General features: G+C 40.8%; 1 protein-coding gene across 1 annotated transcript in view; it reads left to right on the top strand.

Moving 5' to 3' along the window:
- The window catches only part of TTLL5 (tubulin tyrosine ligase like 5), a 253,665-nt gene extending 251,893 nt beyond the window's left edge, over positions 1-1,772 (top strand). Inside the window, exon 32 of the mRNA XM_065871649.1 lies at positions 1,633-1,772. Coding sequence (XP_065727721.1) covers positions 1,633-1,772 — 140 coding nt within the window. The remainder of the gene's footprint in view (positions 1-1,632) is intronic.
- The last annotated feature ends 14,698 nt before the right edge of the window (positions 1,773-16,470 follow it).

The raw sequence follows: 16,470 nt of genomic DNA, 5'->3' as shown, positions 1-16,470 counted from the left end.
CCCTGTCTGGTCTGGTTAGCTCAGTTATTAAGTCCGTGAATATAGCAAAAGTCTGCTTCCTGACCCCTTGACCCTTCTTTAAGTCTAGCCCAACCAGGCCTTCAAGCTGTGCGACCTTGTTCGTCAGATAGTCTGAATGAGATAGATAGTGGTTCATCCCAGGGCGCTGTTGAAAAGCAAGTCAGTCCTTTCCCGCTGATGGTGGCCTAGTGGCATTCTTGTTACTATGAACATTAAATGAGGTAGTGAATGGGAAAGCTCTTAGCAGAGTGCCTGGAATGCTCCATGAGTGTTAACTTTCCTTGACTTCCCTACCTCAGGCTATATATTCTGTGTTTGCTATAGAAGGGGAAGGTGTAGAGTCAGCAAATTTGGAAATTTGAGAAGGAAGCTGGAGTGAGGGCCTTTGGCTCAAAGCCAAAGCCATTGGCCTTCCTTCTTTATAACCATGGTGTTCTTCTTGAGGTCTGAAGTGGTGATGGTGAACTAAAATAGCAGAGAGCAACAGATTAGATAACTGGCATTTCTCTCATGCTGATTTGATGGTGTAAACTACCATTGTTGTAGGGCCTGAAGCCATACCAGCTGCCCTCATCCCAGCCGCTTAGCTTATGCCTAAGCTTTTCCTGTCCTGGAGCCCAGCCTCTATATGCACTCCACCCAACTTTTTTTTTTTTTTTTTTTTTTTTTTTTCTGTACGCGGGCCTCTCACTGTTGTGGCCTCTCCCGTTGCGGAGCACAGGCTCTGGATGCACAGGCTCCGGATGCACAGGCTCAGCGGCCATGGCTCATGGGCCCAGCCACTCCACAGCATGTGGGATCTTCCTGGACCGGGGCACGAACCCGTGTCCCCTGCATCGGCAGGCGGACTCTCAACCACTGCGCCACCAGGGAAGCCCTTTTTTTTTTTTTTAAGCTCTTGTAGATCTATAGTTGGAGGAAGGGACCATACCACCTTTTGAACGCCAATGCTGGATTACATTTACAAGGAGTGAGAAGCAGTGTCCCGCGTTAAGCATTTATCATTTCGGACCCTGGTAAAATTCAGGGTAGCTTTATGCTCTTTGCGTGGGGACAAGGCAGCAGCACGTCAGTGTGCCTCTGCCTGCCCACTTCGTTGTCTCTAAGTGAGACAACAAGAGAAAGGAACTTATTTTAATATAAAGTAAAGGCAGTGGAGCCCAAACCCTAAGGATCTAGAAATCACTTTGACTTACAAATGAAATTATTTGCCTGGCAGCTCTCAGCAGAGTGACCTATTTTCACTATCAGATTGTTGTCCGTTTCACATGCGTTGTATAGTTGTTGGAGATCCCGGGTGGATTTGGAGTATAATAAATTAATAATAAAAATAAACTCTTGAGATGCTTGCCCTAGTGTCTTATACCCTTTATTGCTCCCAAAACGTTCTTCTCTCCCCAGAGTCAAAGGGACAAGAATTTGGGTCTACTACCCACTTTTAATGCTGTTAGAAAGCAAGAGAGAGAGGATGGATTTGATGTTTGGCTGGGAATGGCGCGCCAGCATCGGGGAGAATGATGATCCCCTAGTCTAATTTTAGATTTGACCTCTTGTCCTTTCAGCCAAGATTAAATAAAGTGTTAAGTGGGGATTTTTTTTTACATTTTTCAGGATCTTTGGACGCTCCCCAAGTTATTTTTGCCAGATCCAAACCCTTGCCCACACAATCTGGAGCCCTTGCTACAGTTATAGGACAGAGAAAATCAAAGTCGGTGAAGTCAGGGCCAATTAAAGGTAACAGTAAGAAATAAGAGCATTTTTTAAATTATAACTTGCTGACTTTACGCCACAGCAAGAGACTTAATAGCTGTCAAGAGAAGTGATATTTTCTCAAAATGACAAGGAAATTGGCATTTTATAAAACCAAAGCTCAGAAGGACTCCAAATCTGTGGGTCAAACTACTGCTAGCTTGCTTCTATGTTGACCTACCAGTAGGTGGCACTGTGGCAGTAAGAAATTTCCTTACTATTATGGAGGCATTTGATGAAAAGTATGGGGACATTCAGGCCAATCAGAGAAAGAAATTAAAGCCAAAATTGAGTTATTCACAGGTAAAATGTAACAGACTATACTGAAAAGCATGACATTTGAAGATCAAATTACAATAGCATCTAAAGAGAATGAATATTTTTTATTAAAGATATTTATTATTAAAGAAGGCTTTTAGACTACCGTTGGATAGTTTGTGAACTGGATTTTCAGCTAATGGGAGACAGGCAGGGAACATATTTTTTTTTATTTTTTTGTGAGATTGATTAAGCTTCTTTCTGAGTTACTTAATATAAGCATATACTATAATTGGCAGCAAAGCAAACTATAAACCCCATCCTACCACTTATCCAAAAAAAAGCTCCTACATTAAAGAAATGGCCTGACTTTGATCATGTGAGGCTGTACCCACACTTCATCAGTGCTACCCCCAGTATTTTGTTCCCAGCTATCACCTTCAAAACTTTCCAGAAAATTCAATGAAACTGCAAAGTTTTGATGATTTCTTTCCTCTTTGCTCTACCCTACACACTAAAGCATTAATGGCACACCTGCTATGAGCTTAATACTCTTCTTACCTCTAGGGGAATATTTATAAACTTATTTGAGAAGCATTATTCATCAAACTACCCCAGGAGAGCAAAGGAGGGAGGAAAATTATTTACCCGCCACAGGATTCATTTACATTGGATCAGAAAGCTTCAAATATCTTTCCCCAGCCCATCTAAACTCTTTCCAAAAAGGAATGAGAAGAGAGAAGGGAACACCAAATCCATGGCTTGGTCATCTACCTACCAAAATGTACCAGAGAAACTGAAAACAACCAGAGTTGCATTGGTAATACTTAACCAATGGTCCTTTAATCCTGATACTAAGCAGCCTATCCGGTGATGTGTTCATCACTAATAACATATATTATAGAAAGCTAAAGCCAGAAGGTCAATATTTCCTTCAGGAGACTGGCAGCCAGAAGAATGAATATGACATCAAGCTCCAAACCAAACCAGCAGCCTGCCAAGAAGTACTAATGTCCATCCGTTTCCAGGACTGAGAGACTTGGACTTGCCTCAGTTGTAATATCACTTTCCTTGAACCTATTTCACTAGTATCCCTTACAATCCACCCAGAACATTACATGGCAAAATAGGATCATCAGCAAAAAAGCCTTGGGAAAGAGCCCATCTCTCAACACTTAAATCTGTGTTGCAAACACAGCCCCACTGAGCCTGAGCTGGACATAAAGATGGGGGATGCTGTATTGAGGTGGTGAGACCACATGCCAAATGTGTGTGAACCCAGAGACAGTGGGTGTAGCATACTGCTGGGAGACTCCAGGGGCAGGCCTGGCAGATGGCAGATGGCAGTGGGCTGCCTCTTCTTGATCAGGGGAGTTAGGTAGTTTACAAAGTGAAGAGGCAGAACCCCAGAGTCCACAGCCCATCACGCAGATGCATGCTTTATTTTTGTTTAAATGCAGTGTAGACAGAATCACTGCTTGGGCAGAGACCCCTTCATCCCATCCACAGTCATGGATGAATGTCACCACCAGCTGTGACAGTCCTAGAACCTCTTCATATATGGGTTTAGAGAGGCAGTCGGGTTAAATTCAAGGATTTGACATGTGTTTGCCTAGCATGTTATATATAAGACTGACAAAGCATCACTTGTTCTTATCAAAGAATGAGAGGTGCTGAAGGATATTGGGGACTCAAGACTATTTAAGACCCCCAATATGCTGCCCCAGGCAAGTGTCATATTTAAATATATGCATTATTCTGTATCTTCTTGGATTCTTTTTTTTTTTTTTTTTTTTTTTTTTGCTGTATACGGGCCTCTCACTGTTGTGGCCTCTCCCGTTGTGGAGCACAGGCTCTGGACGCGCAGGCTCAGCGGCCATGGCTCACGGGCCCAGCCGCTCCGCGGCATGTGGGATCTTCCCAGCCCGGGGCACGAACCCGTGTCCCCTGCATCGGCAGGCGGACTCTCAACCACTGCGCCACCAGGGAAGCCCCCTTCTTGGATTCTTTATTGTCAACTTGACATCCATTCATCACAGAGTCAATTATCTTAACTATATTTTCTGTATTCTTGATGCTTTGGCATTTGGGGACCTTACAGACTGCCCCTGCCAGGCAAGCTAATTCCTAAAGATAATAACAACTTGCCCACGAGCATGCCTTTCACACACAAACCAGCCAATCCTACATTTATATCCCCGACCACCTCCTTATCTAACTCTCACATGGCAAGTCAAAATTTCCCTTGCCCTAAATCACTCCAGGGCCAGGAGCCAGGCAACTAGAGACCACCCCTATAGCCCAAAGCCCGGCCGAATTATTTAAACTAGCCAGTCTTAAGCTGTTTACCCTGCCCTGCCTAGCCTTTCCCAAGGAAACCCCAAATAAGGCTCTGGCCTAGACTTTCCCCTCACTCCTGTCTTCTGTCTCCTGAGCACGCTGGTGTTTGCCCCTGTGACCCTGCGTGGTGTGCAGTGACCCCCTCTCTGGGACCTGCAAGTAAAATCGACTTCCTCCTGCCAGGCCTTGTTCTTACATCCTCCTTGGCCGTGCGGACCGTTGCACACCATACCCGACATGTACGTTCTTAGAACAGACATCAGCAGGAAGAATAACTTTGATTTGTAGTACAAGGAACCAGGAAAATATCTGAATCAATTAGGTTTGTATCACCCAGTTCTAAGCAACTGGTCACGGTACTTACTTCATTGTAGGCTGTATTGCACAAGTGATGTTTTAACAGTATGTGTTTTGCTAGTCTCAGTCTGGCTGCAGCCACACAAGAAGGATGTGGATCCCTCTACATGGCAAGATCGCCTGGCTGCCAGCCATTGAAATTTCATGCTTTCCTGTCCTGAGGCCTCTTTCATTTCATTTAGTAACTCTTTCTACATTCAGCAACAAAACTCAAACATAGCTGAACAACCTGGCTGGAAATGGGGGAGGAAACAGCCTGAATTTCAGTTTGTGGGGGAAAAAGGTGGGTACTTCTAAGAACCCACCCAAAGGGAGTTCATTTGCCTTAAGGAAAACCAGGGAACTCTATTTCTGAAACAGATTAAGAAATGGACTACTGAGATAACATCTGAAAACTGATATTGTCTCTTGCTGAGCTGGCAAAGCCCCAAAAGAGGAGTGATGATTCTTCAATTGTTAACAATTACTACTTTGTTACTAAGAGACAAGGGGAAGTGCATTGGCTCCTTTCTCAACTTACATTTACGTTACAGAAGCACACATGCCTCCTGGAAAAAATGCCTGGCACCGTGCATTGTTAGAGTTGTACCTACCACTGCATCTTGTAGCAGATTTGTGCTGTTCTGTATAATATCCATTCACTTTGAGTGGGAAAAGATCCTGTTTGTTCTTGTAGTTCTGAATTGGGCAAGTAACCAGTATAACGTTGCCTTACTCTGGGAGTCTTTATACTTATCACTACAAGTTATCAATCTATACCCTGTGGTTATTCATCCCATGAACCCACACATCGTGCTTCTAGCTTCAATGAGATGCTTGTTATAGGGACATACCTTTGCTTTACCATCCTTTTATCCGTAGGACATAATTGCCCCTAAAAGTTCTAAAGGAAAAAACCAGCATGCTAAGCCATGCCTGTCTTTGGAAAAAACAAGTTTTGCCCATGGAAATATTTACAGCTCTGCTTGCCTGATCTGTAGAATTTGAACTGGGTCGCAAAGAGTGTAGGTAGGTAATGCAGGGCGTGGAGAAAGGTGACTTGCAGTATATTGCCCTGTCGGCATGATTGGCATTGGTATTTATTCTGTATCCTTTCAAGTTATGATTATAAGGCAAAAGACTCAGATTCTCTTAAGTCCCCAGAATGAAGAGCATCACTAGTAAAACAACAGTCTCCTGTAGTTCTTTGTTCTTGCCTTTTGGACATGCAAGTATGTCCATTTAGGGCTTCTGTAAGTATCAAGGAGCCCTCTTCTCTTGAAACTTAAACCCAGGATAACTAGTTATGTGATACCAGAGAGGAGCAGCTTGAATGTGTGGAATGTCCCTTTAGCTACATCAATAAAACACAGCACGTATCCCTGGTATAAAATGGGGATATACCTGGGAAAGCCAACCTGGTTGTAAGAGGGTATGAAGAGAAAAGTCAGCTGGTTAGAAGTTTCTGTTCTAGTGTTACTTGTTTGTTGGTTGTTTTTTGTTATTGGGTGGACGAATCACTCTTTTTTTTATATCAGCTGGACTGAAAAATGACTTTGAGGTTTCCCCCCGCCCCCGCCGCCATTCACTTCTAATTTGCTTCCCAGGGAAATTAAGACATGTGACAAGTCCAAAATGAAGATATTTTGGAATTTGACGAGCTATTTTTTAATTTCTTCATGGCTGAGCTGCAAATTTTATTAGATAATGATTTGTTTATAGTTACTCATCAGCCATTGTAGTGTGCAATGTTTAGAAATGTGACTTCTCTCAGGCCTTCTATTTTATATTTACTCCTCCCTTCTACTGTTCTCCAGTGTAAGTCACCATAATGCATGGTACTTATTCTTACCCTCCTCTTTTTATGCAGTGGATTTGGGTTGTCTACAATAGCCTTTTGATCGTTGAGACGAGAGATACCCTCAGTTTACCTCTGTTACCGAAAGTTACATAAGCACAGGGAAGAAACGGTCTCAAGAACCAGACCTCATGAAAACCTGTAACATTACCTGGGACAGTTAGCGGCTATAGTGGCTAAACAGCGAGTCTGTTAGTCCATCCTATGACCAGTTCCTCGGCAACTGGCTTCCGTTGTTCCCAGGTTAACAGCTCTGCCATACTCATGGCTCAACCTCTCTCTGTGAGATTCTTTCTCTCCCCACTTTCTGCATTCAGCTTTAAAAGACAGAATCAAAATATGTTCCATTCATTCATCCAGCAACCAGCAAAGTGTCACTGGTGTGCAGAACAAAACATAGGCGGCTGCTGCCTTCCAGATGCCAGGCTGCTTCTACTGTTAGCACGATTATGTGATGAGAAGCTGCCAACGTACGCAGTTCTGGCAGTTTTCTTCACGTGAGACTGTAGCCAGGCAGGTACAGCATAGACTTTTCATCTCTAGCAGAGTCTTAAAATATAAAACCATGTGCAATAGAATAATAAAATATAAAGGGAAAATCAAGGCCGAAGAAAGATATTTCAAATTTCCAAATATGAGACCAAAGAAAATTACTATAATTGAGGTTAAATTTGGTTCTGAATCTCCTAACAACCAGGACAAAAAGGGAAGTGTGATAAATAAAAGTATATAGTTCTCATTATAAAGAAGGGAGAAATACTCTGGGGGAAAATTAAGCTTTTTACTAGCTCTTACTCCAAAAGAAGTATTTTCATACTTTAGGTAGAGGACACTGAATGAAGTGATAGTGCTCTCAGCAACCGAACGTAACAGAAGTAGGTCGTCTTTCTTGGCATGACCAACATGAAGGCAAAATATTTCAGTGCAAATCAGTGAAGACGGTTTTGTGAAGGACAAAACTAACGTATCCTTAGTTTCTTTGTGGTCCAGCATAATCCAAGGGTAAGATTATTGGTTATTTAGAGGACTGGATGGATTGCATGTGCCTTAGACAACCCGAAAATATGACTTCTCTCAATTGATTGCTTAGTAAGAGCTCGGTGCGCTCTTAGGCAAAAGCCCAGACACCTAGTCTTCTACTTTACTGGTTGAAGATGCATCTGTATGCTTTGGAAAGCAGGTGACACAGGTAACATCTTGTGAAAACTGTGGAAGCTAAGCGATAGTCTCACCCCAATTGTATGGCATGTTTCTTCTCTGTGCCTTTATTTGTATGTAGAGTTTCCTGTGCCTGCACACCATTGCCTCCTCTTGCCCATTCACATGCCCAGTCTGATGGAGACACTTTCTGACTGTGCTCCAATGAAATTCTGATTACCTCTACTGTGACACTTACAACACTCTAGTATCCTTAGGGATTACTTGACTGTTTCCTCCATTAGACTGTAATTCCCTGGAAGGCAAGGGTCAGCTGTGATTTGACTCTGAAACCCCAAGGCTTAGCATAGTGCCCAGCGCATAGTAGGGACTTAAGAAATTCAGATCGAATAGATGACTGAGTGGATTTTCACATTTCTGCCTTTGTGTATTCTTTGGCCATATCTGGAATACCTATCCACATATGCAAATGCTTCTTATCCTTTAAGGATCCAGTTAAGTTTTGTCCCCTCCAATAATCCTTACTCACATAATTCCATGTATCTTGCCATTTTTTAAATCCCTAGAGCACTTACATTTTATATGACAACGTTCAACACTTCACTGTATTTTGTCATCTTTTATCACTACTTACTTCTAGGGTGAACTGTCTCTTCAGTGTGACCAGAAACTCCTTGAAGGCAGGATTACGTTCTGTAAATTTCTTAAATTCCTAGCAACATCTAAAATACTTCATTACTTCGTAATACCCGCCCTTAGAAAAGAATACATAAGACACATAAAATTTTTCTGGAAAATAGTTTATTCCCTCCATTCTTCTGGCTTCAAGTAAAATGATTAACCTCAGAAGATGAAATCTTTCAATGAAAATTTCACAAAGAATGCATTTTATTATTAAATAATCTTCAAAATTAGAATCACACCTACCTTATAAATTACCTAGTATTTCTAACCTACTTCTGGCAATATTTTAAAGCTACTTCCTATAAAATAAAGAATGACTGGTCATTACCCTTCAGATAACAACCTCATACACATTCATAACCTTGCTATATCCTGTTACAGTGAAGAATTCAGGATAAAGATGTTCTATTTTAGACCACATCCAAGGATCTCATTATAAGGGAACAAAGTTAAAATGAGGTTTAGTTTTTGAAAAACATTATCCTTCAGCTTTTTTTTTCTCTATACCAACTAATTGGGGCACTTTAACTTTATCACACAGATTAGGTTTTGCTTTTCAAAACTGAACTGTCTTTTTTATTCTCTCCCAAGCTCTCCATGAATTCTTCAGGCTCCTCTTAAATTGTACAGTACCTGAAACTGAACACTGTACCCTAATATTAGAGCTCTGCCTAGTATTGATTATAGTTTAAAATTTATCATTATGGTTCTGGAGTCATATGTTACACTTTTTATTTGTTTGTACTATGTTCTCGAAAACAAAACTAAAGTTCTCTCAACCCTTATTACCTTTCACCTTCCTTCCTTCCTCTTCCTTCAAGTTCAGTGCCATATGGTAGTACCACTGTCATCATCAGTTACAATACCTAACTTTTGTAAGAATTCCAGTGTAAACTAGGAAGAGCAGAACTCTGAAGTTAGCGTGACCTGTCTGGGCTCCACCACTTCCTAGTTGGCAACCATGGGCTAATCACATAACCTCTTTGAGTGTCAGTTTTCTCATCTGTACAATAAGCATAAAAACATCAATCTTGCAGGACTGATGTAAAGATTATAGATTGCCTCAACAACAAAAACCAATCAACCTGATTTAAAAATGGGCAAAGGACTGGAATAGACATTTCTCCAAAGATATACAAATGGTCAATAAGCACGTGGAAAGATGCTCAACATCACTAAATCATAAAAGAAGTACAAATCAAAATCATAATGAGATAACACCTTATACTCATTAGGGTGGCTACTATTTAAAAAAAAAAAGCAGAGGGCTTCCCGGGTGGTGCAGTGGTTGAGAATCTGCCTGCCAATGCAGGGGACACGGGTTCGAGCCCTGATCTGGGAAGATTTCATATGCTGCGGAGCAACTGGGCCCATGAGCCACAACTACTGAGCCTGCGCATCTGGAGCCTGTGCTCCGCAACAGGAGAGGCTGCGACAGCGAGAGGCCCGCGCACTGCGATGAAGAGTGGCCCCTGCTCACTCAACCAGAGAAAGCCAGAGAAAACCCTCACACAGAAACGAAGACCCAACACAGCCAAATAAATAAATAAAATGAATTTATATTTTTAAAAAAAAAGATTTAAAGAAAAAAGCAGAAAATAACTAGTTTTGGCAAGGATATGGAGAAATGGAACTCTTGTGTGTACCATTGGTGAGAGGGTAAAATGGTACAGCCTATTGTGGTTCCTAAAAAAAATTTTAAACAGAATTACCATGCACTTCAGCAATTTTACTTCTGTGTATGTACTCAAAAGAACTGAAAGCAAGGTCTTGAACAGATATTTGTACGCCCATACTCATAGCAGCAGCATTCACAATAGCTGAAAGGTAGAAACAACCCAAGTATCCATCAATAGATGAATGGATAAACAAAATGTGGTTATACACATACAGTGGAATATTATTCAACCTTAAGAAAGAAAGAATTTCTTACACATGCTTCAACATGGATGAACCTTGAGGACATTATGCTGAGTTAAATAAGCCAGTCGCAAAATGACAAATACTGTATCATTTCCACTTATGTGTGGGACCTAGAGTAGTCAAATACATAGAGACAGAAAGCAGAATGATGGTTGCCAGCAGCTGGGGGGAGGATAGAATGGAAGTTATTTTTTAATGGGTACCGAGTTTCAGGGTTTTTTTATATTATTTATTTATTTAGGCTGCACTGGGTCTTTGTTGCTGCGCGCGGGCTTTCTCTAGTTGCAGTGAGCGGGGGCTGCTCTTCGTTGCGGTGTGCATGCTTCTCATTGCGGTGGCTTCTCTTGTTGCAGAGCACGGGCTCTAGAGCGCAGGCTTCAGTAGTTGTGGCGCACGGGCTTAGTTGCTCTGCGGCATGTGGGAACTTCCCGGACCAGGGCTCGAACCCATGTCCCCTGCATTGGCAGGTGGATTCTTAACCACTGCACCACCAGGGAAGTCCAGAGTTTCAGTTTTTTAGGATGAAAAGGGTTCTGGAGGTAGATGGTGGTGATGATTGCACAAACATGTGACTGTACTTAATGCCACCAAACTGTTCCCTTAAAAATAAACGTTTAAGATGATAAATTTTCCCCCTCCCCTCACTTCTGACAACCACCAATCTGTTCTCTGTATCTGTGAACTTGGTTTTTTGTTTTTGTTGTTGGTTTTTTTTTTTTCGGATTTCACGTATAAGTGAGATCATACAAGTATTTGTTTTTCTCTGTCTGATTTATTTCACTTAGCTTAATGCCTTCAAGGTCCATCCATGTTGTCACAAATGGCAAGATTTCGTTCTTTTTTATGGCTGAGTAATATTTTGTTGTGTATACCTACCACATTTTCTTTATCCATTTCACCCACCAATAGACATTTTGGTTGTTTTCATATCTTAGCTATTGTAAACAATGTTGCAGTGAACATGGGTTGAATATATCTTGTCCAGTTACTGTTTTCGTTTTCTTCAGATAAATACCCAGAAGTGGAATTGCTGGATTATGTGGTAGCTCTATTTTTGATTTTTTTGAGAAACCTCCATACTGTTTTCCACAGTAGCTGTGCCAATTTACATTCCCATCAGCAGTGTACAAGAGTTCCCTTTTCTCCACACCCTCGCCAACACTTGTTATTCTTGTCATTTTGGTATTAGCCATTCTCACAGGTATTAGGTGATATCTCATTGTGGTTTTGATTTTCATTTCCCAGGTGATTAGTGATGTTGAGCACCTTTTCATATACCTGTTGTCCATTTGTATGTCTCCTTTGGAAAAGTGTGTATTCAGAGTCTCTGCCTGTTTTTAAATTGGATTGTTTGGTTTTATTGTTATTGAGTAGTATGAGGTTTTTTATGTTTTGGATATTAATCCCTTATCAGATATATGATTTGTAAATATTTTCTCCCATTCCATAGGTTGCCTTCATTTTGTTGATAGTTTCCTTTGCTGTGCAGAAGCTTTTTAGTTTGATGTAGTCTCGTTTATTTTTCCTTTTGTTGCCTTTGCTTTTGGTGTCTAATCCAAAAAATCATCACCAAGACTGATGTCAAGGAGCTTATTACTTCCTATGTTTTCTTCTAGGAGTTTTACAGTTTCAAGTCTGATGTTCAAGTCTGTAGTCCATTTTGAATTAATTCTTGTGTATGGTATAAGACAGTTGGTACAGCATCGTTCTTTTGCATGTGGCTGTCCAGTTTTCTTAACACCATTTATTGAAGAGATTATCCTTCCCCCATTGTATATTCTTGGCTCCTTTGTCCTAAATTAATTGGTCATATATGCGTAGGTTCATTTCTGGGCTTTCTGTTCTGTTCCATTGATCTATGTGTCTGTTTTTATGCCAGAACCATACTGTTTTGATTACTGTAGCTGTGTAGTATAGTTTCAAATCAGATAGCATGATGCCTCCAGCTTAGTTCTTTCTCAGGATTGCTCTGGCTCTTCAGGGTCTTCTGCAGCTCCATACAAATTTTAGGATTGTTTGTTCTATTTCTGTGAAAAATGCCATTGGAATTGTGATAGGGATTGCATTGAATCTGTAGGTTGCTTTGGGTAGTATGGACATTTTAACAATATTAATTCTTCTAATCCAGAATTCTTCTAATCAGATATTCTGAGCACAGAATATCTCTCCATTTATTTATGTCTTCTTCAATTTCTTTCATCAAAATGTTAGTTTTCATTGTACAGGTCTTTCACCTTTTTGGTTAAATTTATTCCTAGGTATTTCATTCTTTTTGATGCAGTTGTAAATGGGATTGTTTTCTTAACTTCTCTTTCTGATAGTTCATTGTTAGTGTATAGAAATTCAATGATTTTTGTATGTTGATTTTGTATCCTTAAACTTTACTGGATTCATTTATTAGTTCTAATAGTTTTTGGTGGAGTCTTTAGGGTTCTCTGTATACAATATGCCATCTGCAAATTGTGATGGTTTTATTCTTGGTTTTTGATTTGGATGTCTTTTGTTTCTTTTTCTTGTCTGACTGCTCTGGCTAGACCAGTACTATGTCAAATAAAAGTGGGCATCCTTGTCTTGTTCCTGATCTTAGAGGAAAAGCTATCAACTTTTCACGGTTGAGCATTTAACTGTGGACTTGTCATATATAGCCTTTATTATGTTGAGGTATGTTCCCTCTATACCCACTTTGTTGAGAGTTTGTATCATAAATGGATGCTAGTTTTGCTAAATGCTTTTTCTGCATCAATTGCAATGATACAATTTTTATCCTTCATTTTTTTAATGTGGTGTATCATGTTGATCTGTGGATGTGAAACCATCCTTGCACTCCTGCAGTAAATTCCACTTGGTCATGGTGTATGATCCTTTTTATATATTGTTGGATTCAGTTTGCTAATATTTTGTTGAGGAGGATTTTTGCATCTCTGTTCATCGGGCCTGCAATTTTTGTTTTCTATGGCATCCTTGTCTGTTTTGGGTATCAGGGTAATGCTGGCCTCATAAAATGAATTTGGAAGTGTTCCTTCCTCTTCTATTTTTTGGAAGAGTTTGAGAAGGATTGGTATTAATTCTTCTTTAAGTGTTCAGTAGAATTCACCAGTGTAGCCACCTGGTCCTGGACTTTTGTTTGTCGAGAGGTTTCTGATTATTGATTCAATCTCATTTTATGTTATGTGTATTTTACCACACACTAAAAAACTGTAGATTCTGTATGTAATGCACCTAGTACAGTGTTTGGAACATGATAGGTACTCAATAAATGGTAGTTCTACTGTGGTGTCACCATTCAATGCCCATGGCTTCATTAGTTCCCATTATGATCCTTGAGGTCATATTGTTGTTAAATATTATTTAAAATGTTAGGTGCCCTAGAAAACAAACTCTAAGATGTAGATTAGCTTGCAGGAAGTTTATTAAGGAGTCCTCTTGGGATCAGCACCTTTAGAAGGAAAGGGAATGGAAGGAAACGGGATTGGACAATGGGAGAAGTTGCCCTGTGATGCAGTGACAAAGAACACCGAATTTGGCCCAACAGGACACTATAAAACTGAAATGGCCTTTCAGCTTTGTGAGTTGTGGTGAGGGGGCTGGGATACAGCTTTTATACTTAACCTGTGTTTATCTGTCCTTGGATATGGGCTGCCTGGGAAGAAGGACATGCCCTTGGGTAATGGGGCAGTTTCCAGAGAGAGCTGAGGGCAGCAGTAGAGATGGGGAATGTCTTTCATTACTGAAGGGAGGAGAGAAGGGAATGTGCATTACTACAACAAAAATTTAGAACTAAAACTCAGGTTTCAGTGCCTCCTAGTCCATTCAGGCTCATTTCCCGTCCTCTGTATTCATGAGTAAAATTTCCATGTTATCATTCACATCATTAAAGAAATAATTAGGGAACTTTCAACTGACTACAGCAATGCTTTTCAAACCATTGGTGGTTGAGAACTAGTTATTTTCCTTTCCAGTCCTTCATGGACTGATACTTTTATAAAATACACAAAAAATAAGTTACTGGATCAATTAAATAAGAAGACATCTTACAGACAAGCTCAAATTTATTATTATTAGGTTCAGCAGACATAAAATTGCTGTGACAATTTGCTATAAAGGTTTTAACTGCCTACTTTCAGTCTCTAAACTTGTCTCATGTAGTCTAATAACAAAGAGTTCTCAAAACTGGTACCAATCTAGGACTCCACTCTAAATAATCCTGAGTTACAGGATTCTTATAAAACATTGTTGGTGTTCTAAATTGACATTGGCGATATATTGGATTAAATGAATGTTATTCTTCAATCTAGAGATCTGATCTTTGCTGTTCTTGGGCAATCCATAGTTCTCTTAAAGCCTGGCCTGAATCTAGGACTACTTATACCATCAGCATCACAGCTTCCAGGTATAAGTAGTCCTAAGGCCATTACTTACTCAAGGATCTAATGGATGAAAGGAACAAAGACCATTTTCTTGTTTGACAAAATAAGAGTCATCAGTCCTATTCCCAGGACTAGGAAAAGTGACTCATCTCTTGTAATGCTCTTGGGACATATGATGTAGGGGTAGGGAGATAAGAGAACAGGGAAAGGAGAGCTGACAGAGTATATCCTTCAGTAAAGAAGTACTGGTAAAACAAAGGGGTCATGATACATTCAAAGAGTTTATGAAGCCTTCTTATCTAATTTGGGGAGTATGACCTAAGAGCTGTGGCCCATGGTTGTAGCTTCATTGATCTATGAATCCCCTGAAATTGTATACAGAACATCAGGTGTGCTGCATCTGTGTCTTTTTGGAGAGGATTCACAGACTGACCCAAAAACTCATAATCATTGACTTACCTTCCTAGTTTGAAACGTGGGTTATATTTCCCTACTTGCAAGGATTCAAGCTCAAGTTACCAAACACTCTCACTTGGATCTACTGTACTAGTTTCTTAGTGCATCAACCCTTACCATCTCTCTTCTACCTCCGTTCCATTCTCACATCACTGTGGAATGAGTATTTCAAAATGCAAACTGTTTCTGACAAATACATACACACACCACCTGATGCCCTTCAGAAAAGCTTACCATTGTTTTTAGGATCAAGATAAAACTAGATAAAAGGTCTTACATGGCCTGCCTACCTTCCATTCTTACCCCACACCACCCTTCCTCCATGCTTTCTCCACACTAACCATCCTGGCCTTCTCTGAACTCCCTACAGTTCCTCAGTCCACAGAACCTTTGCAGATGGCTGCTCTACCTGGAATGTTGTTCCCCTACTCTCAAGTGCATTTCCTTTCTCTGGCCTCTCTGGTTAGGGCATGTTCCCCTTTTACAGAGACCCGTGTAGCTCTCCTTTGTAGCGTTTGTTACAGTTCCTTGTGATTTTCCATTAGTGTATGTCTCTCTCACTGGACTCTGAGTTCCATGGGGACAGAGACTGTTTGTGTTATTCACCTAGACATGCCCAGGGTTGAGCAGAGAACCTGTAGAGCAGGCCTGCCATAGGTGTTTATGACCGAGTAAGTTAGCAATTTTGTCCTCGCTTAACAGAGAAAATTACGGTGTAGAGACTAGGAAACAGCCCAAGTTCACATAACTGACAGGTGGTGAAGCTGGGTTTTAAACCTAGATTTGACTTCCAATCCCTTGCTCTTAACCACTGTAATCACAACAGCAGTTAAAAAACAGTCATCATTTTATTCTGCACTTGTTATATGCCAGGGACTATGCTAAGCATTGTGTGTTTATCACATTATATCTTCTTCAGCCCTATAAAAGTATGTGGCTTTGTTATCTCTGTTCTGCATATGAGGAGACTAAGGCTGAGAAAAGTAACGTGTCCAAGTCACACAGTCAGCAGTGGAGCTGAAATTCAAACCAAGGCAGCTTTATTCTAGAACCTGCTGAACTGCTTCATCATATTAAAACTCTAGGCCCCTCTAGCTGATTTCATTTTCCCAACTTCCTTTCCTAATGCAGCTAAGTGGCTGGTGACCAGGCCCTGTGGCCTGGACCTCCCTGAAGTGCCTGGTGGTTATCTCCAGTTGCTCAGCAGGGGATTCCTGGCAGTGTGGGGACATCTGTGGGTGAGGCTGGCCTGCCTTTATTCCAGCCACTTAACTTTACCTTATTTGGATGGAGCCAGACCTGTGAAGGGGGAGGATAAGG

The sequence above is a fragment of the Phocoena phocoena genome, chromosome 2 (assembly GCF_963924675.1).
Source record: "Phocoena phocoena chromosome 2, mPhoPho1.1, whole genome shotgun sequence".
In the NCBI taxonomy this organism is placed as follows: domain Eukaryota; kingdom Metazoa; phylum Chordata; class Mammalia; order Artiodactyla; family Phocoenidae; genus Phocoena; species Phocoena phocoena.
The sequence above is the reverse complement of the archived record's forward strand: the minus strand, read 5'-3'. Positions and strand labels throughout refer to the sequence as shown.